We start from the raw sequence: 25,025 nt of genomic DNA, 5'->3' as shown, positions 1-25,025 counted from the left end.
TAATTAATCATTAAAACAGATGTGTAACAAATAAGAAATACAAATTCCACAGAAGGCATTAAATTATTATTATTTTCAATCATTTCACAATAATTGCATAATTGTGTTTGAATATCTGAGTAATTATTTGTCCAAAATAGCTGGTTCAGATATGGTTAATCCAGCTGCCCTGTGATCAGATGAATCCATATTATTTATTTTTCCGACATCAAATGCGTAATTTCTTATCGTACAAATATTGTCATATTTATTTTAATTATGATTAAGTAATTAATTCCAAGGAGGCCTGTAGCGTTGACGTGAAGGAATCACTATGAGAACACAGTCTGTCAAGTTATAATAACATTTTAAATTAGTCAATCAATCATGAGATTTGATCGTGGGCTGAGAGCATATTTAAGTGTGCTCCTCAGCACTCTTAAATCTGCTCTCAGCCACGATCAAATAAGATCTCAGGAAAGTTTGGGGACTCCCACTCCCAGCCCTAATATGTCTTAAATGGGCCGAAATCTGGCTAAGACGAAATATTTTGTCGTAACTTCGTTCGGGAATGAGACCCAATGAGTGTGGCTTCCAATGATACCCCATGTGGGGATGTGTGAATCAGTGATCTAGGTGAACAACTAAATTATTTAACAGGAAGCCAAATTAATTGAAGTCTATGAGAAAACTGAGTTTTTCTTTGTACACAGTTTACCAAAATCACTCCTAATAACTAATTTCTGAATGGATCTTTCTGAAATTTGGATATGTACTACATAAGGCTTCAGGCTAGGGCTCTGTCTGGATTTGTAAGCCATACCACCTTCTGGGGAAATACTACCTCTGGACTACTAACTACTAGCCACTTTAACATGAGCACACACACACTCATGCTGCACACGCTCACACTACGGACACTTTACAGAAGGAAAGATCACTTTAAGAATGTATAGATACAGATATGCCTACTTTGTTTACTTGTTATGTCGCTCTATTGGTTGGACTCTTATATTATATTATTACTTGTATTATGCACATCGTTGCGGGCGAGACCCCCCGCATTTCACTGTATACCTGTATGCCGTGACAAATAAAACTCTTGTATCTTGTATCTTGTACTACAGTAAATGTAAATGTAAATGTAAATGCACTACAGAAAAACTTGAGTTACAAGTTTTTCTACAACTCAAGTTCAGAACTATGTAACTCTATTACGTTAGCACTAAAAGTGAATTTTTGTGAATTTCAGGCATCCAAGGGCCCACATGTGGGCCCTCATGAGGACGATTCGCGATGATAGCATTAAAGCATAGAATTGTTGCCTGTTGATTGCCCTTTCAGGTGACAAAATCCATTCAGCGGTTCTCGAGTTACATCAATCAATCAATCAATCAAATTTATTTGTATAGCACGTTTAAACATGACGCTTGTCAACCAAAGTGCTTCACATAGCTAAGCTAAGTACAAAGAAAAGTATAAAATAAACAGAAAAATAAAATAAAATTAACGGATAGACAAAGGAAAAACAGAACAACACGACAACAAGTACGGCAACAGTCAAAGTGAGTCAGGGAAGGCCAGGCGATATAGGTGGGTTTTGAGTTTTGATTTAAAAGATTCGATGGAGGGGGCGATATGTGAAGCGTGCGCCAAGGTACACATTACCACCCCGACTCCCGGGACTCTCACTCCGTCAATCATTTGGCGATCTCGAGAATTTTTGGACAGGGTTGTAGCCAATGAGTGTGCCTTTCCAATGATACCCCACATGGGGATCTAATACGGTCTCTATTGATTGATTTATGATAAAGAAAAGCAGGGTCCCCTTATAAGGGGACCTTACGGCTTAACAGGCTAACAATGTGGCAATAGCCTCTTCTACAGGGATATACTGTAATATCTCCTTCACATGACAATTTATTGATGAAGACACCAATATCTCAGCACCAATATTCCACCAGGTTGACTGTGAAGGATCACCCACACAAATAGCACTCACACAGTTAACGTTAGTAGGCTACACCCGGCTTGGTTTTTAAATATTGGTATTGATATCAATACATTCTCATGTGAAGGAGATACAAGTGCATTTTTTAAGTTTCAACAGGCATATGATAGACTACAGGCTGTGATGACCAACCATCGCCCCACAGTCAACCTCTCACCTACAGTACAGTAGTAGAGTGATCACTGACCACTGAAACTTACTATGGCATAGCTTGTCTAATTGAGAAGAAACAGTTGGCTTATAGGCTCAAGCATGTTGTGTTCCCTGTCATGAGACTTGACATGTGATAACAAATCTGGACTTAAACTGAAGGCAGAGAAAAGAGACAAGAGTCTGTATATGCTTTAGTGGAATTCAATGTTCCCAAGGCAGCATACAAACCAAACTGGGTTGATTTCACAGCACTACAGTAGATCCTGGTGATTTTCTTTAAAAGGTCTTTCTCTATTGACCATTTTCATGGGATAGATTTAATTAATAAGAAAGTGTACAGTAATCTCAGGCTTCCATCAGATGCTAGAGTAGAATATAGTCTCTTCTCAGAATATCACATTATATAATACAGCAAAGCTCATTTCCGGTTGATAGCCAATAGCCACAGGGCACCACCAGTGTATCCAAACCAAGACAGATTAAGATGTTCAAATGGTTTAGTGTTTTATTTTTTCTTGCAAAAACAAACAGGAGCAAAAAATATATAAAATTACCAAAAGAGCAATTTTACACATACCATACAAGTTGTACCTTCAGTCCTCTAGACTTGCATCATGTACATTCTGACATGATACAGAAAGCATTGTGCTTGGCACACCGTGTACCTTGACAATAATCTCACCACAACATTTGAAGCATAAAATAGACGTATTATGGGAAACAAAAACATTAAAGCTTTAAGTTGACATTTATATATGTAACATCTAGCTTTACACTGGAGACAAACAACAACAGCTACCCAGCAGCACAGACCCATGTAGCTGTCTAGGGATGTCACATAAACACAAAACACGGCAAAAATTTAAGTTTGATTGAGCATGAATACAAAGAGCTTTACAGGAAAAACATACACTGCAGAGGTTAGAACGACTTGTCAGGAAAACAATTCACAATGGTACTGTAGGTGCTGATCTGTTGATATCTGTATTCACAGCCAGAGAAGTTATACAGTTGAGGTATAAGGTGAGTCCCGTTGAGATACAAGATCTCTTTTTGGAGGGAGCCCTGGCCAGGATAGCAGCAATAGTGTTGCAAACATACAAGCTAACATAAAAAACACTATAACTAAACATGCAGTAGCAACTCACAGAATCATATGCCTAAAAAAACAGACAGGAGTCTACTGTAGCTAAAGGAAGCAAATGACAAATTCCAATTGAATCTGCCTCCAAATCCTTTACTACATTTTTGAATGTCCTATTCGGGATCAGCTCATCTAGCTGCAAATCTGTCTGAAAGTGGTTCCAGGCTGCAGGGGCAGAAAACATAAAGGCCTGTTTGACAACCATACAAACCATACTTTTTGTATAGTTTTGTGTGGGATATAAAGGTATATAAAGGTAATAATAATAAGGAAGCAGACCAAGGATGGACTTATAAATAAATATGTGCCAATGAGTATGTGCAAGGCCAGTGAAGGCCACTGAATGCTGGCATAATAGGCTGCAATGGTGAGTAAGAGCTTTGTAGCCTGTGACAAACCTCAGAGCACTGTAGTATCAAGCCAATGCAAGCACTGGACAGAGGAGTGCATCTACAACAGACCACCATAGTCAAGCAAGGGAAGGAATGTAGCCTCAACCATTGTTTTCCTGGCAACAAAGGGAAAGCAGGATCTGTTTCTAAAAATGAAACCGTAGTTTGAGCTTCAGTATTTTTTGATGTGCAATTTAAAAGTGATCATCAATCAGGAAGAGAGGCTAATGTCTTCCTGGCATTAGAAAACGACATCAGTTTAGTTTTTGTAGCATTGCACACACGTTTCAAATCAAACAACCATGACTCTACAATACCAAAAGAGTGGCACCACAGCAGTAAATGACAGATGTTATATATATATATTTCTTTATATATAGAAATAAATACGTGAATTTGCATTATTTACAGTATTTCTTGTTTTAAAATGTACAAACTTAACAAGGCAACAACACGGTGAACATAAAAATAATTTTTACAAAACATTTACAAAAACTATTTACAATGAACAGTCAGGTCATTCAATAACATTATATCTATATATGTGCATGTATCTTTTTTTCTCCTATCAGCAATCAACTTTAGCTTGTGAAAAAATAGGAAGAAAAGTATTTTCTTTCATTTGGTTGACTTAAAAAAATCTGCATCTCCATCTTCAAACGTAAACCATCTTTTAACACACAACTAACTCATTTCAGGAATTGCTCAAAGAAATGGGATAAAACTGGAAACCATAAAAACAAAAGATAATGAACATGAATATTCATGTTTTTCATATGGAAAACCAATAAAGTATGCAACTCTGAACCTGAGAAAAGTATAGGCAACAATTCGATGAAGAAGAAGAAATAACAGTAAAGATTTGACAGTACTTAAGGTCAACAAAGTATGAAGATAATGAACTCGAGATCTAATTTGTTGGATATTAATGTACTGTCAAAAAGCAAAAGCAGAAGAGAAAATGAAAAATGTACAATAAGAATGTGAAGAGACAAACACTATTAAATGATATGTAACAAAGCAAAGAGATCAAGCTTCGTGATTGTCAAATAACTTCAATATTTCCCAAGAGTCTAGGATCCTCCATGTATTCACTGCTATCTATAACAGCTCTGAAATAACGAAAACAATTTACTTCAACTGTGAGTTAGTCCTTAATTTTGAAGTCATTTTGTGGTCTGACAAAATGGCTTCCTGCAGTTCTTTTTTCTCCTTCTTCTTTGACACTGGGCGTATTTTTCAAGTCATCCAGAATTTCTTTGCTTATATTTATACTTCATCCCCTTTTATTTCTTGTCTTTCCGTTTACATTTTCTTTTATTTGGGGTTTTTCCTTCAGACTTGGGACGGCACAGTGCTGAGATCAGAAGCACAAAGAGGCGAGGTCATCAGGAGGGGGTGTGAAGCAGCACCGGCAGGAGGGGGGGATACAGTCAACGGTTTTTTTTTTTCACTTTTACATCAGAGAGAACATCTTTAAATACAGTAACCGTCTTATTCATCTCCGGGTCACGCCACATCCATGTCCTCCAGGCTCACCATTTGCCTCTGCAAAGAATCAGGAAATATTGAGTGAGCAGAAACGTTAATAAAGTATTCATAAACAATCTGGGTCACGCCATCAAAGTTGGACAAACCAGATTGTCCGTTTGTCATATAATTGCAAACAAGCATATAAAAAGTCTGCATTCAGTGATGATGACCTGAGGATATATGATTGGCGAATGATTGGCGAACTTGCAAATTAATACAGAATTAATACAGTACTACTTTACGCTAGGAAAGTGAAATAATCATTTGATAATGGCACGGTAGTAAAGTGAATGAATAATTTGTTATTGGCACAGTAGTAAAGTGAAGTTACCTCAGGGTAGACGGTATGGTAGTAAAGTGAAGTTACCTCAGGGTAGACGTAGCCATCGGAGCCTTGGTTCCTACAGATGTGCATCTCATCCTCCGTGGTCTTCTGGTACACAGGGTTGTCAAAGTGGATGGTGTTGGTGTTCTTCAGACGCCAGTGTCTCCAAAGCAACACGGCTCCAAACAGCAACAGGCACATCACCACTGTGGGAAAGGAAGGAGGGCCACGTGTCATTAGGTGAGATCAGTGGAACCAGTGTAGATTAAAACGGCTAGATATCTGAGACTGTGATGGGTGCCGTGTTGTTAATGGGTAGACCTAGAGAACAGAGAGACTAAGGCTCAGCTTCTTCCAACCAGGCCATCAGAACATTGAACACTCTCCACACACAAGTACACATGAGCACACACATACACACACACACAACACACATTCTGCATTCGCGCACACACAAATGGTCACTTTAAATACAATGGAAAGGACACTTTAAAGGAACGAGGAAAATAAAGGTCACTTTAAGGAAAGAACTGTTGTGGTTCTTGTATAGTATCGTTTAGAAATAGCAAGTATAGCATAAGGATATAGAGTAAAAACTGTATATTGTATAGTAGTGTACATAGGACCCAGTGCCTTAATTCGTAGCTAACATTGTAATGCATTATCTCAGGACTTTAACATGTCTATTTTATCATGTCTATTTTATCATGTCTATTTTATTATTTATATTATTGCACAATCAAACCCACCCGCATTTCACTGTATGCCCTGGTATGTATGTGACAAATAAACCTCTTGAATCTTGAGGGTTGGACAGAGAGCAGGGCTGACATGTGGAACGTACCTATTGGCAACACTATGTAAAGAGCGACGGGGTGGGATGACTCGGCTTCTCCGGGTACAGCATCAAATCTGTTGCTGGCTGAAAAAGCAGAGAATCAAATATTTGAGTTAACGTCGTAAGCGTGGACAGACTCCACAGGTTTGAATCTGAAACAAAGTCTCCTCTGACACAGATAGAAGCATGGAAGGTGATTGTGTTGCTCTGTTAATATACAGTTAGAGCAGCACCCTAGCCCCCATCCTGTACCTTGAGCAGTGATCACATCGTGCTGTGTGCTCTCCGTGGAAGTGTGCCTGGGGTCCTGGGGCAGGGTGTGGTCGGCAGAGGGGTTAGATTTGGTAGGTGTAGTTTTTGGCATAGCTGCTCTGATTGTGGTGGTTGTAGTGGGAGGTCTGTTGGGGAGTGGGGCAGCAGGTTTGGGCTCTGCAGGTTTGGGCTCTGCCGGTTTGGGAACAGCAGGTTTGGGAACAGCAGGTTTGGGGACAGCAGGTGGAGCGACTGGGGCTGCTGGGGAATAAAAGGATCAATGTCACCGTCTAGTAGTAGAGACACAGCAATTACTTCTGCCACTGCATGACTCTTAATTGTCATATTTCAATAATACCTTTGTACTGTATGTGAACAAAATGTATATTGCTGTTGCATGGAAGGCGGCTAACTACTATGTGGGCTCATTAAAAACAAGAATAGCTCTATTTACAGCCTTTGTATTTTTCCTAATTTCAGTTGTAAATCAATTGATAAACATCATATCTAAGCATTGTTTTTTAATTTACCAGATTTATCTTTTTTACAATTTTTTTTAAATAATTTTGACTACCTAACCCCCACCTACGACACATTCTTTTACACTTCTTTCATCTGTGCCGTGTGTGTGTGTGTGTGTGTGTGTGTGTGTGTGTGTGTGTGTGTGTGTGTGTGTGTGTGTGTGTGTGTGTGTGTGTGTGTGTGTGTGTGTGTGTGTGTGTGTGTGTGTGTGTGTGTGTGTGTGTGTGTGTGTGTGTGTGTGTGGGACACTCACCCCTCGTACATTTCCTCATGTCAGGTGCCAGGGTCGTGTTGTCAGGACAAGCGCAGGTGTATTTAGGAGAGTGCTGGCTGATCAGAGGGGCAGGGAGACACAGAAATTCACAGCCTCCATTCATACTATTCTTCTCTCTGCACCAGTTTTTACCTATCAGAGAGAGAGAGAGAGAGAGAGAGCGAGCATTAGAAGTTGAACCTTTTATAATTTTTTTTCCTTTGCTATGTTTGGTAGTCCAAATGCAATGTGTTGCCATACCGACGGGCTGTTTGAGGTTGTGGGACAGAACAATGTCTTCTGGCTGATTCAGGTCCTCTGCCAGCACCGTGATGTCCTGTCCTGTCTCACGATTTGCGCTCAGAACAGCCCTGTTACTCCCATCAGTCCAGAATACCTTCTCCTGTGAAGGGGAAAGTTTATATATATACAGTATAAATAAACTAGGTTTAGGCCAGTTGTATTTGTGGTACCAAGGTGGATAATACTCTAAACTAAAACCTTCTCGAACCAAATTCTATGTTTTGGTTTATTTTTATTTATGTGTGAGTGTGTATGTAACACATATGTGTTTGTATGTGTTTATGTAGATATATGTATGTATGTATTTATGTGTATGTATGTACTACTAGGAACCTAAAAAGGACAATAACACTATCTTATGCATACTGCACCTTATGTGAATACTGTATATTTCAGTTAGTTAGTTAGTTAGTTAGTTAATTATATTGACTTGTTATATTGTTTACACTGCTTGTTTTTACTACCTGTACCTCCCCCCCCTCTCCCCCATGCTGCTATGATGCCTGAATTTCCCCAAGTGGATCAATAAAGGAATATCTTATCTTATGTATATTGTTTATGCTTTTATCAATTTGTTGTGATAGTTGTGTGTGTTGGTTCGAGATAAATAAAAATCAATCAAATAATCAGCCACAAAACCTCTAGGATTTCTAATCCCATCGGCCCAGATACTGTATTGAGATGGACTAGACTGTTGAATGGTTTGTATTAATACTGCTAAAGCTGGCTGAGCTCGTTAATATGTGGTAATGTGGAGGTATAATAACACCTATTTCTAAATTGCAATATTTGGGGTGGGCATCTGGGCACTGTGTTAAGCGTAAACCGAAGAGGGATTTTGGCGTTGTAATCTGAATTGGGTGAGATTTATTATATGTCACACTCACTTAAGCAGTTGAGGACAAACATGACGTACAAATCTCCATCTTAACAAGTGATGATTATTTACTATTAATTCAAGATATTGTCACTTGTTTCTTGAAACAGGTTCAGTTGGATTGCAACAAGTGAAATTCTCTCACGTAACAGGCAAATTTCTTGCCTTTTCTTTAAGAAAATAACATTTTACGACTCAACATACTTTAAGGTTAAACTACTTGTTAAGATGGGGATTTTCTTTTAAGTAAGTCATACAGTTTGGTATGTATTTGTGACAAAGCATCACTTATTTCATCACTATTTCTTTTTACTTTTCCATGATGGATAAACTAGCTACAGTTTGTAAATGTTAATTTCTGATGAAACGAGAAACGAGAAAGTAAGCCCGGCACAGATATGCAGCAAAGGCATTGTGAGTAACCAAATATAATTACCATATAACATGGACTACAGTCATCATAACATGTGACCATATACAATGTTTATATATATTTATCCCTCAAAGCAACAGTTGTGATTGGAGGATAAAGAAAAGAGGGCAGGGTTTGAGATAGGTCCATTAGGGCTCGCGTCCACCTGCCTCATATTTATGACCGCACGCGTCTTTTTTTCAATGTATCCCAATGGGGAGAGAGTGTATGCGGCCGCATGCGCCGCCTATAGGAAGTGCGCTGCAGTCGGCTTCTTTTTTCAGCTTTTTTGTGCGGCCGAAAGTTGAAACTTTCTCAACTTTCAGAGCAATGCGCTGAGCTCATTTTCAGACAACCAATCACAGCCATTGATATCTACCACTCTGTTTGTAACCTGACACCGGAGCTGCCTGCCTGTCTGGCTGTCTCCCACAGACCATTGAGATTCGCGACAAAACACAAATACACTAATAATAATAACTACACGAATACACTACTAAAAAGCTAATAAAAAGCAAAGGGCGAACTGTGGTGTCAGGCAATAACTATATATATAATTAATATACAATAAAGTTATTAAAATATGCTATAATATGTGCAAAACCGTGGCATGGCTGTAGATTTCTTTCTGTCATCTACAAGATGCGCTTCATGCCAGCGCTGCCGGCGCACTATCAGTGTTTTTGTAAGCCAGGTGGACGCGGGCCCTTATGTGTCATTATGTAAAACAACCATCTAATAGCCTCCTTACTAACCTCAAAGACGGTCAGAGACAGCGGGTGGGACAGCTTGTCCTCGTTGAAGATAAGGGTGTGTCGTGTCCCCCCATTTACATCGATGCTGGAGATGGTGTGCATCTTAGAGTCTACCCAGTACAAACGCTGGTTGACCATATCTGTCCAGATAGAGAGAGAGAGAGAGAAAGAGAGAGTGAGAGATTGTGATTGTGAGCAGGTTTATTACCGTATATATACTATATGAACTGAGATTATGACTGTTTCCAATCTCAAACCCCGCCCAGTTGTGTTTAGGGGATTAAGAAACGAGGACAGGGCTTGAGATAGTCAATACATGTGTGTCAATGAAGTTGCTTCTTACCCAGGGTGATGCCATTGGGCCAGACAATGTTGTCTGTTACCAAGGCAACGCGGTCAGCACCGTTCAGCCCGCTCTTCTCGATCTTGGCCTTGTTGCCCCAATCGGTCCAGTACATAAAGCTGGAGGAACACAAACCACACTTAAATATCTTCAACCGCAAAAAAACTGTAATTTGAGAAAATGTACATTGATTATAATGGTTATAAAAATAATAAACTTTAGCTTAGTCATCATTAAACTGTAAATAAAAATGGCCACCGTGTGAACACGGTCAATGAAACTTGCAAGTCACTTACTTCTGTACTGGGTCCACCACAATGGCCCTTGGCTTCTCCAGGTCTTCTGTGATAAGTGTCTTCCTCTTACTGCCATCTGTGGTTGCCACAGAGATGGTCTTCCTCTTGCTGTCAGTCCAGTAGAGGTTGCCATGGATCCAATCGACCGCGAGGCCTTCGGGAGCCTCAATCTCACTCTCAATCACAATGCTGTGGAGGGAGGAGTCACCAGCCAAGTCCATCTGGGAACTGGGGGGGGGGGGGGGGGGTTGGTAAAGGGATGAAGCAAGATGAGCAAAGAGTGACACATGCCACGTTATCCCCTGTCTCCCGGCTACCCAGGCATGAGTACACATCGTTCTCTTTCAATTCTCTCTCTAATATGTGCACATGTATGCATAATAACACTATATACACGAGAGCCACTCTCACACACATACTGTACACACTGCCCTGCACGTGCGCACAAAGACACATGTACATACTGTACACACATGTGCGCACGTGCGCACACGCACAACTCTAATCAGCCCTCATCTCTCTCACCTGTAGATCTTCTTCAGGGAGAGATCAGACCAGAAGATCATGTTGCCAGATATGTCCAGGTCCAGAGCGACCGCGCTCTTCAGCTGAGGGATCAGACGGACGTACTCACGCCGGTCCAGACTCATCTTCCTCACCTCATGCTTGTTTGTGAAGAAGAGGTAGGGGACTGTACCTGGAGGAGACGTGCAGATGGTCCGGTGTGATGATTAGATGGTTAGATGTTTATAGTGGCCAAATCAGTGACGCACATTTTACATGTCGGTATCAAAACAGTTAGGAGAGGCAGGATTCTTAACCCTTTCACTACCACTACTGCGACAATACAGAAGGTTAACCCTTTCACTTCCACGCGACAAATGGTTAACCCTTTTACAACCACACTACAGAAGGTTAACACTTTCACTACCACCACTTTTAGAGGTTAACCGTCTGTAGTGTGGTAGTAAAAGGGTTAACCTTCTGTAGTGTGGTAGTGAAAGGGTTAATAATCAGTCTACATGCCTGGGTATGGGGGGGGGGGGGGCCCGGGGCACTGTTGAAAAGGTAGACAAAGCTTATCTAAATAAATAAATATAAGCTTCAACAGTTATCTTGTTCAGCACTTCTCAAAAAAGATTACAAAGCTTGTTACATTATTAAAACAGCTCTTGAGCGAACTCGTATGTTACCTGATTCAGCCTTGCAGGTCTTGGTCTTGGGGTCCATCTCGTAGCCCTGCTCACAGTCACACTTGTAGCTGCCCGGCAGGTTGATGCATATCTGACTACAGGTGTCTGGCTCTGCGCACTCGTCAATGTCTACAGGCACAGGAAGTAGGGGTCAAAGGTTATAAGGAAATCCTTCCATTTAAATTCTTCCTTGACCTCCCATGTAGGCTTTTGAGAAGTAAAGTAAGTAAAAAGTTTAAACAAATGGAAGGATTTGAACCCTGGTGGGTCTCCCTGATATGATACGAGTATAAGATACTTTCTTGAGTCTGGGGCCCTGGGTAAAGCTGAATATCCCATGGTTCATTGACAGGGAAAAACTCCTGCTTTAGGCTATTCTACGTTATAATTGACCTATCTCAAACCCCGCCCTCTTTTCTTGATCCTCCAATCACAACTGTTTATATGCTCAATATACTCAATTATATGCCTCATTACCTTCACAGATTTTCTTGTCCACCATCAGTCTGTATCCAGCAGGACAGGAGCAGTTGTAGCCAATCTTCAGATCAGTACAGGTAGCGGAGCAGCCTCCATTTTGGCTCAAACACTCGTTGGTGCCTACATGGGATTAGATGCAAAGCAGCAACCATCAAACTCAGCCTCCATGATGGGGATTTTCCTCACGTTAGCTCAAACCACCAGTGACCTCAATCTTCCAAACCACTAATCGTTGGACCAGGCTACTCGGCTAGCTGTCCCTGTCATATTTTCCTAGCTGAGACATGGTGTCCTTCTTTTCTCACCAGTGGGTACATATATATAGAGCAGGCTATTCCCTCAGATAAACCTCTTAACCTGATTCAGGTTTGCAATGTGGTTTTTAACGAGTGCTAGGGCCGTAAACAAATTAAATAAAAGGAAAAGATTGCAGGGAGATCAAAAGATGCTACTTCAGCCTCAGTCATCTTTACTGATCACTAAAACATGGTTGTTGTAATGCAGAGAATTGTGAAATTATCCTGCCCAAATTTCTGCCATCAACTAAAAACACACTTCTTCAATCAATCAAATCAAAATTATATATAATATTGATATCTTTTGTCTTTTAACGTCTTTTTCTTACTGTCTTTTACTATTGTGTACTTTGCTACTATGGCTACACTACTATCTACTATGCCTATACTATTACCTACTATGCTAATATGTCTATACTACTGTGTACTCAGAGTGTAAAACACAAGTTCCACAGTTTGACAAACAATATCACTTACCCTTAGCTGCCAGAGTTGTACCTTTCCTGCTGACTTGTTGTACAGAACTTGTAAGGCGCGTTTGATAAAAGCGTCAGCTAAATAGATAGTGATAGTTGACTCACCGCACTCTTTGAGAGGTTCATCAGACCAGTCCTTACAGTCGCGTTGTTTGTCACACACCCTGTCCATGCTGATACATTCTCCACTGCGACACTTGAAGACAGTGGGGCCCTCGCACACATTCACTGGAGAGCAGGGAAATTACTTTGATTAGTTTCAAATGAGATGCTATGTATTCTAATAGTGATGTAGTGACATGTAGTGCATAGTGACCCATACAACTCTGTATGATAGCATGCAGAATAATCCTGTATATACCGTATATATAGAGAGATTTATTCTTACTGTATATATATAGATCCAGATCTGTCTGTACATACCTGCATATAATACTTTTTACACATCTGTAGATACTATATCTATATATATATACATATCCCTTACCTACTCTTACTAGTTACGCTGCTAGCCAATACAACTTACTACCAAAGTGTATTTATACCTGTATCACTGTACATTAATACTACAACTCTGTACATCTTATTATATACAGTGATTAGCACTATTACTCAGTAGTACTAATTTATATATTTTATATCCAGATTAATCATCTGTACATTGTATATTACTATTGCACTTTACTGTTACATTTGCACTGGTTGGATGCCAAACTTATTTTCATTGTACTGTACTTGTGCTGTATAATGACAATACATTTGAATCTAATCTAATCTAATCTAATAATTTACTCTACGAGAAGGACAGATTTGATGAGCTTCAGTCTGATAGTAAGATTTATAACACATTATAATGCTTCCGACATACGGTATCTCGCTATAACTTCAGTTGGTCATAGCGAGGTATGGTTTGAATCTCTTAGCAACAAATACGTTCAGCTCGGGGAAACTAGGTTGGATCATAAGAGAGAGGAGACGAGCTTGGAGCCCAGAGTCACCTTTCTGACAGCCGACTTCGTCGCTGTGGTCGTGGCAGTCTGTCACTCTGTCACACTGGCGGCTGCCATGAATACAGGAGCCATCATTGCACTCGAACTCATCTGGTCGGCAAGTAAGCTGACCTAAAAAACACAAAGACACAGAGATGAAACGCCAGGAAAGAGAAAAAAAAAGATTTGTCCGAAGAAACATGAGAAAACCGTTACTGACCCTTGCTATTGAGAATCCTTTTTATTAACTGTTCTAATTCTAAGAGTATTTCTGTAAATATATCCAGTAAAGACAAATTTCCTTGAATACAACGTGGACAGCTGCTGGAAACTATGCTAATTCTTAGTTACAGAAATAACCAGCAAGCACAGAACTGTCCTTTAGGTATGTGTATTTTGAATGAGCGGAGACAACGTACATTTATATTTTGTCATTTAGTTGACGCATTTATCCAAAGCGAATTACAAGTTTTGTACGACAACTCAGCAGGAAGGGTACAACTCTATCAGCTGAGTAACAATGTTCATAAAAGTGTTCAAACTTGAGTGCTGCAGTGTCGAGTGTATGTTAGTATTAGGAAGAGTGCATGACAGTAGAGAGAGAGTAAGAAGGTTAGTGTTATTTTTTAATTTTTAATTTTCATTTCAGTTCAGTTTTTTCATTGTCTTTTCCCATTCAAAATACACATACCTAAAGGACAGTTCCGGGAGTGCTGGTTATTCCTGTACCTATAAGAGCCTGTCTGGACCGTGCACCGGGTAAGAAACTATTGAAGAACTTAGAGTTGTGTGCCCACTATCTTTAAGTAACCCTGCTAATTCTACCACAGAAGAATACCGAGAGGGAAGGTAAAAATAAATGTAAAAAAATCCCACTCACTGCAATCGACCTCGTCCGATCTATCCCGGCAATCCGCGGAACCATCACAGTGCCACTTGTTTTGGATACACTCGCCGCTGGCACAATGGAACTCGTGGATACCGCAGGGTGCCACCGCCTTCTCCGGCCCCCGTCCCACGCAGTTCTGGGGCCACTCGTCGGACCCGTCCGCACAGTCCTCGTCTCCGTCGCACGCCCACAGGGCCGGCACACACACTGTGTTGTTGCACTGGAAGGCTCCGGACGTGCAGGTGGTGACGGGGCAGGAGGCCTCGTCGGAGCCGTCGGGACAGTCCCGGTCCTCATCGCACACGAAAGAGGAGGAAACGCACTGACCGCTGGCACAGTGGAACTCGTCCACCGTGCATTCTTTGGCCGCTACAGGGAGGGATGGAGAGAATACGAGAGTCAGTGCGTGTGCAGGTTATGAATTAGGGGAAAGAGATTGTGAATGTATTTGCCATTTGGGTAGAATTAATTAAAAAAATATATACAAATATATATATATATGAATATGATTTCAATTTGTATTTCAAATTATTGTAATAATAAACCAAGGTTTTATCAATAGCAAATGTTAACATACATGTTAATATAAATCCAACAAAGGTCAAGAGTTCAAAAAGTAATGTAAGCCGTGTCTATAAGGTGCCGTATTGCCTAATCTCTTATTAGGTGGTCATTATGCAACTTAATGTCTCACCACAGCTCTGTTCGTCAGCCTCGTTGTCACAGTCAGCTTTACCATCACAGTGCCAGCTCAGTGGAATACAGCGGTTCACTCGAGCACCACAGCTGAACTCAGTAGGCAGACACGTTTTAGCCTCTGCAGAGGGAAATGAGGAAACGGGAAAAGGAGGCATTAAAAGTGGATCAATATGAGTCATCTAGGCTATGCAAGCATTAGTTAATCATGGATCTACCATACATGACTAGATTTACACTACCACATTCATTAATGATTTCCTACAACAAGCTACTGTATTGCAATAATAGTGTACTATTATACATCTTACATATAGCAGCTTTAACTAAGTATTATTTCAGTCACGTGGCATTCAAACATTAGGCTATTAATGAATATTTAATTGCATATGAATGTATTATATTTATTTTATTTATGAGCTTAATACATTATGTGCAGGAGGGTGATGAAATATAATTTACCACAGGTTGCAGGCAGCTCATCAGTTCCGTCACCACAGTCATCGGTTCCGTCACATATCCATCTGTTGGTGATGCACCTCCCATTGCCACACTTAAACTGCCTGGAGGTACATGTTAATGCTGCATCTGTGAATATAAAAAAATAAAAACAACATGCTTTATTCAAGTAAGGAATTACATTATACAATAAGGGCTGTTACAAATCACATTCAGTCTTTATGTCAACACAAGCATAGTGACGTCCTGGTGAAGTTAATATTCAACTCTGATCACTATGGTAATAATCGACACCAGAAGGCCATTACGATTAAGATGACAGCTGTGCAAAAACACACACCCTTTATACTGTGTTTTACTCCATGGGAGATTACCAATTAAGATAGTAGCAGTGGGTGATTCCTGGACTTGTGCTGGAGCAGGATGTGGGGGAGGTAGTGATACTTGTGGAGTGTTTCTACACAGGAAGAATTTTCCTTGAGGGATAAACACTCTTCTAAACATAATTCACTATTTCACTTTCACTAAGGGGCCGCCTTGTCTTTCCACGGTGAAGCTTTGGCGGAAATGTCCCCTCTTCCTCTAAGACATGCTGCATGGTAACTGTAGCCCAATTTATGCTCTCCCAAAAAAGAAACCTTTGATGTGGGATGCCGTACAAAACTGAAGGGGATGGGAGGTGGTGAATGCGACATATCTAGACTGAAAGAAGGCCGCAGATATATTGTCAGAATTTCCATCTTTAACAACTTAGGTACATTGTTTACTGTAGTGGTTGACACAGCACTTGGTAAGAGAGCGAGACAGAGCCTCACACCTCTGTCTGTACTGTAGACCTACTTTCAGGGACAGCTTTATCACTCCGACATGTAAGGTTTCACAGTTTGAGGCGATGTGATCTCAAAATGACCCAGGCTTATTTTAGGCACTAGTGTTTAAGACCTTTATGACCTCATCGCACCAGCCAAAGCCTAGAGGTCATCCGCATCTGAGTGAAACCAGACATGAAAGGGGATAAAAGACTTAAAGGGGAACTATCTTATAAATTGCCTTTTCCAGTGTTTAGCGTTGTTTTCTAGCAATGTGGGGTTGTACCAACACTGTCTATGTCTCAAATTCTCATTTTAGCGTATTCTTCCAGTTCAGATGAGACAATATCCTCCCCCACTGAACCAAGCCATTCTGAATTTTGGTCCCCTGTGACGGAAGCAGAATTATTTGCATAATGATATGCGTACCTCCGCCCCTTCTGTGGTTTAGTTGCACCACTCACGCTCAACCATTATTTAGTGCAGACCGCAAGCTAATAGTGGAAATAATGCGGGAGCGGTTATTTAGCAGAGACCTTCAGCTGTTCACACACACACACACACACACACACACACACACACACACACACACACACACACACACACACACACACACACACACACATCGTGAATCAACCAGAGAACTATATAAAACGAGTGGGAGGCTCTCTCTCTCTCTCTCTCTCTCTCGCTCTCTCTCTGTCTCTCTCTCTCTCACATCACAGCACTCGCTTGTATCACCGTCAACCAAATATCATAGCGCACGCTCCCACGCGTATTCCGATCCATGCAATAATATTCACGGGGGTATATATTGTCATTTGAAACAAGTTACCAATGCATTGTCCCGTGGGATTATGCCCCCCGTGGCTAAATGTATTAGTCCCTCTCTATCTCTCTCTCTCCCCCAAAATGTATCTGCCAGTGCATTGCAGTGCAGACTGTGGGTGACTGTCACTCAAAGCGTATTGCGAGTATGGGCGGAGCCCAGCCAAAAACAGCTTGGAATCTTGAAGGGGCAGAAAATGCTGCTCTACAGTACTTGATTAGAAATACAAAACAATTGATTAAAAAAATTACAGATGTGTTCCATAGACTCACAGGAATTGTGTAAAATTGCCCAAATAGTGAAAGAAATAGTAAGATAGTTCCCCTTTAACACAGAGCATTCATACTCTGTGGGTCAGCTCATCATAACCAAGAAGCATCCTCTGTCAAGACACTGCTGCCAAATGCCCCTTTGCCCTCGGGGTAGGCAAGGAAGCCAGAGGGACTATCCCTTTAAGACAATAGCATGGGAGGAGTTGAAAAATCACACCACCAGTTGCCGATTGGCCCCAGAGTGACATTCTTCATAACAGCATCACCACGGTGACCCACAGATAAGAGGCGGAGACACAAAACAGTAAGACATCTGTGAGCTTGGACTGGATATGAGTTTTGTAATTGTAACAAAACCGCAACACATGCTGACACATACACACACAGAGACACACAGACCTCAGGCCAGTTATAATAGAGAGGTTGATTTGTCAAGATGGGAAGGTCAGATGAGGATGCTTTCATAATCGCTGGCAAGTCACCAAGGTAACCGCCCTCCTGCTGTCCAGACACAGATCTCAACCTTAAGTTACGGGGCAGCAATGGGCTAATGGTTGGAATGGAGCCTTGTTTGATCACTGGACCAACAGGAAATATATGGGTGGGAAAAGTGGATGAATATTATGCTCTCCCCTCCCTCAATACCCGCCACTGAAGTGCCATTGAGCAAGGCACTTAACCCCCAACTGCCCACTGCTTCAAAATAGTTTGGATGGGTTAAATGGAGAGGACAGATTCCTGGTACATCTAGAAATGTACTTGGCAATAAAGACATTCTATTCTATTCCATTCCAACAGGTTATGGTATCTAGTCTTGCATTATATTTGGCAAGGTTTTGTTAATTTGTGGTTAGAGTGATTTAAATAAAAACTGTCCTCAAATGCCTCCTCTACTTCTTGCACTTTTGCACTCTTGGGTAGACCTACTGTGTTTCCGGTGAAACCACACCCAGCCAGGCTGCCAGTAGGGCTTCCAGAAATACAGTTTCCCCAGCATTGTCCAGCTGTTCGCCTTTGAGAACCAATGGTTCTCAAGCCGTAACGGCACATGGGGCAGGAGCCTATCTCCTGTTTCCGTAGCGTGAGGCAACTTGATGTACAAGTACACCCCTTGGACATGACGCTAGTATGTCGCAAGGACTTCCCCCCAAACCAACCCTTGATGCTGAGTGTCAAGCAGGGAGGCTATGGGTACCATTTTTAAATAGTCTTTGGTATGACTCGGCCGGGGCTTGAACTCCCAGCCTCCCGAACTCAGGGCGGACACTCTACCCACGAGGCCACTGAGCCGGTTCTTGGTTGGAAAGAAGCGGTGACAAATTCATGAGGTGGGACTACTGTTGCCAGAAGCTTATAAAGTGTCTCAAGTGCAAGTGGTAAAGTGACACGCACGCACGCGCGCGCGCACACACACACACACACACACACACACACACACACACACACACACACACACACACACACACACACACACACACACACACACACACACACACACACACACACACACACACACACACACACACACACACACACACACACACACACACACACACACACACACACACACACACACACACACACACACACACACACACACACACACACACACACACTCTTTGAGAGTCATTGATTCCCCCCATGTGTGAGAGTAGAAGCCAATGTCGGTCAGCTTCCTGTCCTTTGAACTCCTGGCCCTAACTCTTAAGACTGGAAACTGTAAACCCTACAGGCTTTCATTTTCCTCTGCTAATCTTTGTGACAATTGGGTCACAAGCCACCCAAGAACATATTCTGTTTGGTGGGCAAAAGGATATGTTGAGTTTCCAGCAATTATTTATAGTGTAGCGTTAACCATTTTAAGGTCTGTGGTCCAGGGTTCTTCAAAACCCCATTATTTCTGAATATAACCTTCTCTTAGACGTGTGCTGCTGCAATAATCAAATGATTGTGTGATCACTATTGTATGAGACGATCGCAATTAATTTGGGTGATTGCGATCATTGTTTTATTTTCCCCATTAGAATTCTTCCACTACCTTCCATATTAACTCGCAAATAAAAGCAATTATTTTAGCAAATAGGTCACAATTTATATCATGTCCCACTTGATCATTACTTAGATTGAGATCAAGTTGACTGCCAGCCTAAATCTCTGTGCAGGAAGAGGCAACCTCTGGAGAGGTTCAAAGCGGATTCGGTTTGGGCACAAAGCCTTTGAAGTGTACTGTACCAACACTCATTCCCTTTGCTCCAACATTTATCATACATGCAATGTAGGCTACCGGTACCACAATGAGTAACATGGATCTTGTTGCAAAGAAATCTGGGCACACTTTGGATTTAACCCTAATGACAAAATGTTATTGTTAATTGCAATCGTTTGTGTGGAAATAATAGTCATTACAATATTGCATGATTGCAGCAGCCCTACGTGGACAACTGGTTTTTTCTTGAATGGTGAGAAGTAGGACCAGTACGGGCGGGTTTGGTTTACTGATTAATCCGTGTCTGCTTGGTTGGGGGAAGTTACAGTATGTCATCGCAAACATGCCTCAGACACGGCGGTGCATACATGTTTATTGATCCAAAGACCATATTTGCTGGGTAAAGTAACCATGCCGACAGGTTTGTTTGGGTTACTCTGCACAACGTCATCATCACCCAAACAAACACCCAACGACCACTTTGTGTGTGTATGAGTAGACTCAGTACTGGGCAGAACATCCTCACTCTATCTTGGTAGTATAACACTACTGTATACTGTCGGCCTATGTAATGTACTTAGTGACTCATGCCTGTTATGTTTGTCTTTCAGGAGGTAACAAAACAAACCAGAGATAATATAGACAATAAGAGAGGAAGAATTCATCTGTGCTTCCCCTTTGCCTACCAACAAATCTACACTGTTCTGATACTGTATGTTTCAAAGTTCCACTGGAAGCAAGCCACTGACCAAATAAACTGCTCTTTTAATTCCTTTTTGGACATTTGAAAGGCATAAGTGAGTTTCTTTTGTTCAGCACAATCTTGGTTCCTTCTGGTCCTGGAAATGGAATTAAGTCACCTGTCATATGAATGACCAAGTATGAAAGACAGCCACTCACTAAAAATAATCTTAATTCACTCAGGCTGTGTGTGTGTTTTATGTCTTAGGTTGCATTTACTCCCAAATCCATTCCTCACTGCTACTGATCAGATTGAGGACCAACTACATTGCTGGCTGGTAGTTAATTTGGCTAATGTAATATAATGTCTAGTGTGGTGCTGAGAGACGGGAGTCTGAGGCGGTGTCAAGAAGCCGAAGGTAACTCCTTTAATATTCATCAGCACAACTACAAGATACAATACGTTACTGGAAAGCTAAACAGAATGTTCTGGCGGAACTAATGTTCTACAATGTTCCTAACAATAGTTCCGTGGGTGAATTATGTACCATTACAATCACTACACAAGCCCCCCCAGAATTCACCCATAGTCAAAATCCCCCCGGCGGGGGGGAACAACTGCCCGGCCTCTGCGAGTGCGGAAAACCGGGGGCGGGGAGGGAGGAGCGGCGTAAGTGCTCTCGCCCTCCACGACACCCGGGGGCACTGACATCGGTGAGGTCACCGGTGACTCCGTGGGAGGCGGATCCGGGAGTAACGGCGGACGGCCTCTGCGGGGGGGGGGGGTAGGGCCAACTCTACGGGTTGATCCTGTCTACTGACACGGTCTCCGTCCTACCGCTCATGTCGATCATAAGATCCTTGTCACTGTGCTGCAGGACCCTAAACGGGCCATCGTAAGGGGGGCGTAGGGAGTGACCCACGGTGCGCGTCGTGGCGAACAAAAACGTACTCCGCCTTGTGCAGGCCGCGCGGCATCCGGGAAACAGGGGTACCATGCTGCGACGTGGGGATCGGGGCGGAGGTCTGAGCGGCTTCCCGCAGGGGGTCGTCGCGTCCGGAATAAAATCCCCCGGGACGCGCAATGTCTGGCCATATACCAGTTCAGCGGACTAGGACTGCAGGTCTTCCTTGGGGGCACTCCTAAGCCCGAGCATGACCCACGGCAGTTTGTCCACCCAATTGCTGTCCGTCAGGATGTTCCTAACAATAGTTCCGTGGGTGAATTATGTACCATTACAATCACTACAATAGCCTATTTTATTTCCATCCATTACACTGTATTGTAGGTAGCCGGTTGAGACCATCACAGTGACCTTAACCCTTTCACTAACCACACTACAGAAGGTTAACCCTTTCACTACCAACCGTCTGTAGTGTGGTAGTGAAAGGGTTAACCTTCTGTAGTGTGGTAGTGAAAGGGTTAACATTCTGTATTGTCGCAGTGAAAGGGTTAACCCTTTGGTAGTGTGGTAGTGAAAGGGTTAAGCTAGATATGAGACCACACCCTTTCATCTCAGAAAGCGCACCACCTTTCACTGCTGAAAACACCTTCCTCCAGATGCTATTTATACCCATCACAGTGTTGTACGCAGACTGCTCTGCGATAACTTCACCATGTAAGGCCATCTAGGGGCGATGGTGGATGCGAGAAAGAAAGGTATACTGCGTGGACACAAACACACAACCATGCAAACACATGTGCATTAAAGAGTTTGGTGCTTGAGTGACAGAAACCTGCAGAATTGAAAGATAGTAATCACTACAACGCCCAATGACAAGAATGCTCCACTGTAACAGAGCGAGACTTTCGTCAACAGTGCATTACTGTAGTGTCTTTGTTATGCACGCACACACCCACAAAGGTGTGCTTGTTTATTCAAATTTCCCAGGCTTGTCTTCCATAACTGGCTGGTTAATGAACAACCATGGATGCATGTGCATCCCAGGGAGCCGCGTATGTTTTACTTCACAGTACAGTGTTTATTCTGGTTCAGCTCTGTGTTTAGATGAGTCGGTCCAAACGCATTTTGGACCCATCTTTGGGCGTCCACTTGGTACGGGGTGAATTCCAGTGACGTAGACTACTGACTCAATTACATTAGATTCATAGGCGCCAGAGGCTTCAGACCTGCGCCAAGTCCAACCAACTAAGCCGAGGAGGACTATGCTTGAGGCTTGGAGGGTTTAATGCAGTTCTTCGGATTAGAGACAAGATGAGCAAATCTTGCAAACACTGCGCCGTAGACCAATCAAATGCTGCTGCTGCCGCTGATAATGGGGTTCAGTGGTACAGAATAGAATGGGGATCTTTCTAGATCAACAGGTGAAATGGTATATAGGATAGCACAGGGATCTTTCTAGATCAACAGGTGAAATGGTATATAGGATAGCACAGGGATCTTTCTAGATCAACAGGTGAAATGGTATATAGGATAGCACAGGGATCTTTCTAGATCAACAGGTGAAATGGTATATAGGATAGCACAGGGATCTTTCTAGATCAACAGGTGAAATGGTATATAGGATAGCACAGGGATCTTTCTAGATCAACAGGTAAAATGGTATATAGGATAGCACAGGGATCTTTCTAGATCAACAGGTGAAATGGTATATAGGATAGCACAGGGATCTTTCTAGATCAATAGGTGAAATGGTATATAGGATAGCACAGGGATCTTTCTAGATCAACAGGTGAAATGGTATATAGTAGATAGCACAGGGATCTTTCTAGATCAACAGGTGAAATGGTATATAGGATAGCACAGGGATCTTTCTAGATCAACAGGTGAAATGGTATATAGGATAGCACAGGGATCTTTCTAGATCAACAGGTGAAATGGTATATAGTAGATAGCACAGGGATCTTTCTAGATCAATGGATGGAACTGCGCAGGGACTCTCCCATTAGCCAATGGCTGGGCTTAGCTGAGTCACAGCAGAACCACAGGCTTCTGTCTGACGTGCAATGAAAACACATGGGGCTTTTACAAGAGTGCACAGATATGCCTCATTTGAGAAGCATGCAGCTTTACATGTCAAGAGGGTGCAACACATGACAGCCAGCCCACCGCACATACAGTACAAGCAGATTTGATGGCTAAAGGAGTGAGTGCCATGAACTGGAAAAAACTGGACCAAAGTTCTAATCTGAAAATCTCTTGAGCGTTAAGATTGAAGGATTATTTAAACGTCTGGCAGAATGGGGCCGAAGCGTTAATTCATGGCACAATGTTGGCCTTGAGGGCATTAGGTTCACCCCTTAACTTAACAGAACCAAACATCTTGCTGACAGCTGACCATTTATATACTAAATTAATGGCTTCAGGCTCTATGGTGTTAACAAGTGCTGGTCACAAAGCAGAAAACAGAAGTGTTCAAATGGATGAAATGATAATAACAACTAGTAATAATGACAAAACACTTTTTAGCCAAGGGGCTACTTGAGCTGGAGACGCACACACAGCCCAATTTGTCCTGGATAAGGAAATAGCCTCAATTCTCTGAATCCCATTTCCTCCAGACAGTGATAGAATGGATGCCAAGTGCTTGGATCTAGCTGCAACCTTTCTCGGACCCGGTGCCGCCCGACTGTATCACGCCCACTTGGAACTCCACACAACCGGTGCCGCAAGCAAATACTATTGGCTCCTCAGCCACATTGTACAGCAGCACACTAACCCAATCACTTGCCCGTGCGCGAGTTCCATTCATACTAGACACACGCCGGCCCGGAGTGGTTACTTACATTTATTATTATACGTTATTATTATCATTATTCACCACATTATTAGACTATCATTATAGTATGTAAATAACCAAAAACAGAAGTCTAATGTTAGGAGGGAGTGAAGAACAGGTCTTGTATGTCAACAATCAACATTAGCCCCCTCCTCCGTTTAAGACCCCCCCGACCCACAAGTTCACATTTATGTAACCTACTTTTTTTTACCACAATATTGTAGAACCTATACTGTAAACGTAACCTGGCATTTATAGTAGACAGATGAACATGTGACAATAAAACAGACGAGCTCAGTTCAAAGCGCCGCCGGTGATCAATGAGCATCACCCCCTGCATTGATTGATTGAAAAGTTTATTAACAGATTGCAGAATGGCTTCAAACATCTCTACGTACCCGTCTGAGCGACACAGTGAATCAGCAACAGCAGGCAACACGAGGCAAGTCCGATGGTTCCCCTCCGCGTCCAGAACATGTCTCCTCTGGGTATCATCCACACAAGTGAAAACGCGTTCTTCTCACAGAGAATCAGGGATGCTTCTGGTTCTGGGATGAAACTCTGGATAAATGGCTCTTGTTGTTTAGAGACAGAGAGAGAGGAGCCACACCGCAGACTGTG

General features: G+C 42.1%; 1 protein-coding gene across 2 annotated transcripts; it reads right to left on the bottom strand.

Annotated features, from left to right (window-relative positions):
- Nucleotides 1–2,622: 2,622 nt before the first annotated feature.
- Nucleotides 2,623–25,025, bottom strand: ldlrb (low density lipoprotein receptor b). Of its 2 annotated transcripts, none has more exons than XM_084319246.1 (18): nt 24,803–25,025; nt 15,870–15,995; nt 15,406–15,528; nt 14,703–15,080; nt 13,832–13,954; nt 12,939–13,061; nt 12,059–12,181; nt 11,582–11,710; nt 10,914–11,085; nt 10,389–10,616; nt 10,093–10,211; nt 9,750–9,889; nt 7,664–7,805; nt 7,403–7,555; nt 6,628–6,888; nt 6,382–6,459; nt 5,580–5,743; nt 2,623–5,227 (listed from the first exon to the last, which is right to left on the bottom strand). In XM_084319246.1, the coding sequence occupies exons 1-18, from the start codon at nt 24,897–24,899 to the stop codon at nt 5,189–5,191; spliced, it is 2,718 nt and encodes a 905-aa protein (XP_084175372.1). In that variant the 5' UTR covers nt 24,900–25,025; the 3' UTR covers nt 2,623–5,188. The 2 variants fall into 2 exon arrangements, with proteins under 2 accessions (XP_084175372.1, XP_084175373.1); XM_084319247.1 differs by having other exon boundaries at nt 6,628–6,885.

The sequence above is a fragment of the Notolepis coatsorum genome (genome assembly GCF_963971535.1).
Source record: "Notolepis coatsorum genome assembly, chromosome: 7".
In the NCBI taxonomy this organism is placed as follows: Eukaryota; Metazoa; Chordata; class Actinopteri; order Aulopiformes; family Paralepididae; genus Notolepis; species Notolepis coatsorum.
The sequence above is the reverse complement of the archived record's forward strand: the minus strand, read 5'-3'. Positions and strand labels throughout refer to the sequence as shown.

What these genes read in the sequence shown, in the direction of transcription:
- ldlrb (XM_084319246.1), bottom strand. Translation starts at nt 24,899, where the DNA reads ATGATACCCAGAGGAGACATGTTCTGGACGCGGAGGGGAACCATCGGA. An exon ending in GTGGTGGACCCAGTACAGAA is followed by an intron (nt 10,212 to 10,388) that starts GTAAGTGACTTG and finishes GTGTTCCTCCAG; the next exon opens with CTTTATGTACTGGACCGATT. An exon ending in CGATGTGATCACTGCTCAAG is followed by an intron (nt 6,460 to 6,627) that starts GTACAGGATGGG and finishes CTGCTTTTTCAG; the next exon opens with CCAGCAACAGATTTGATGCT.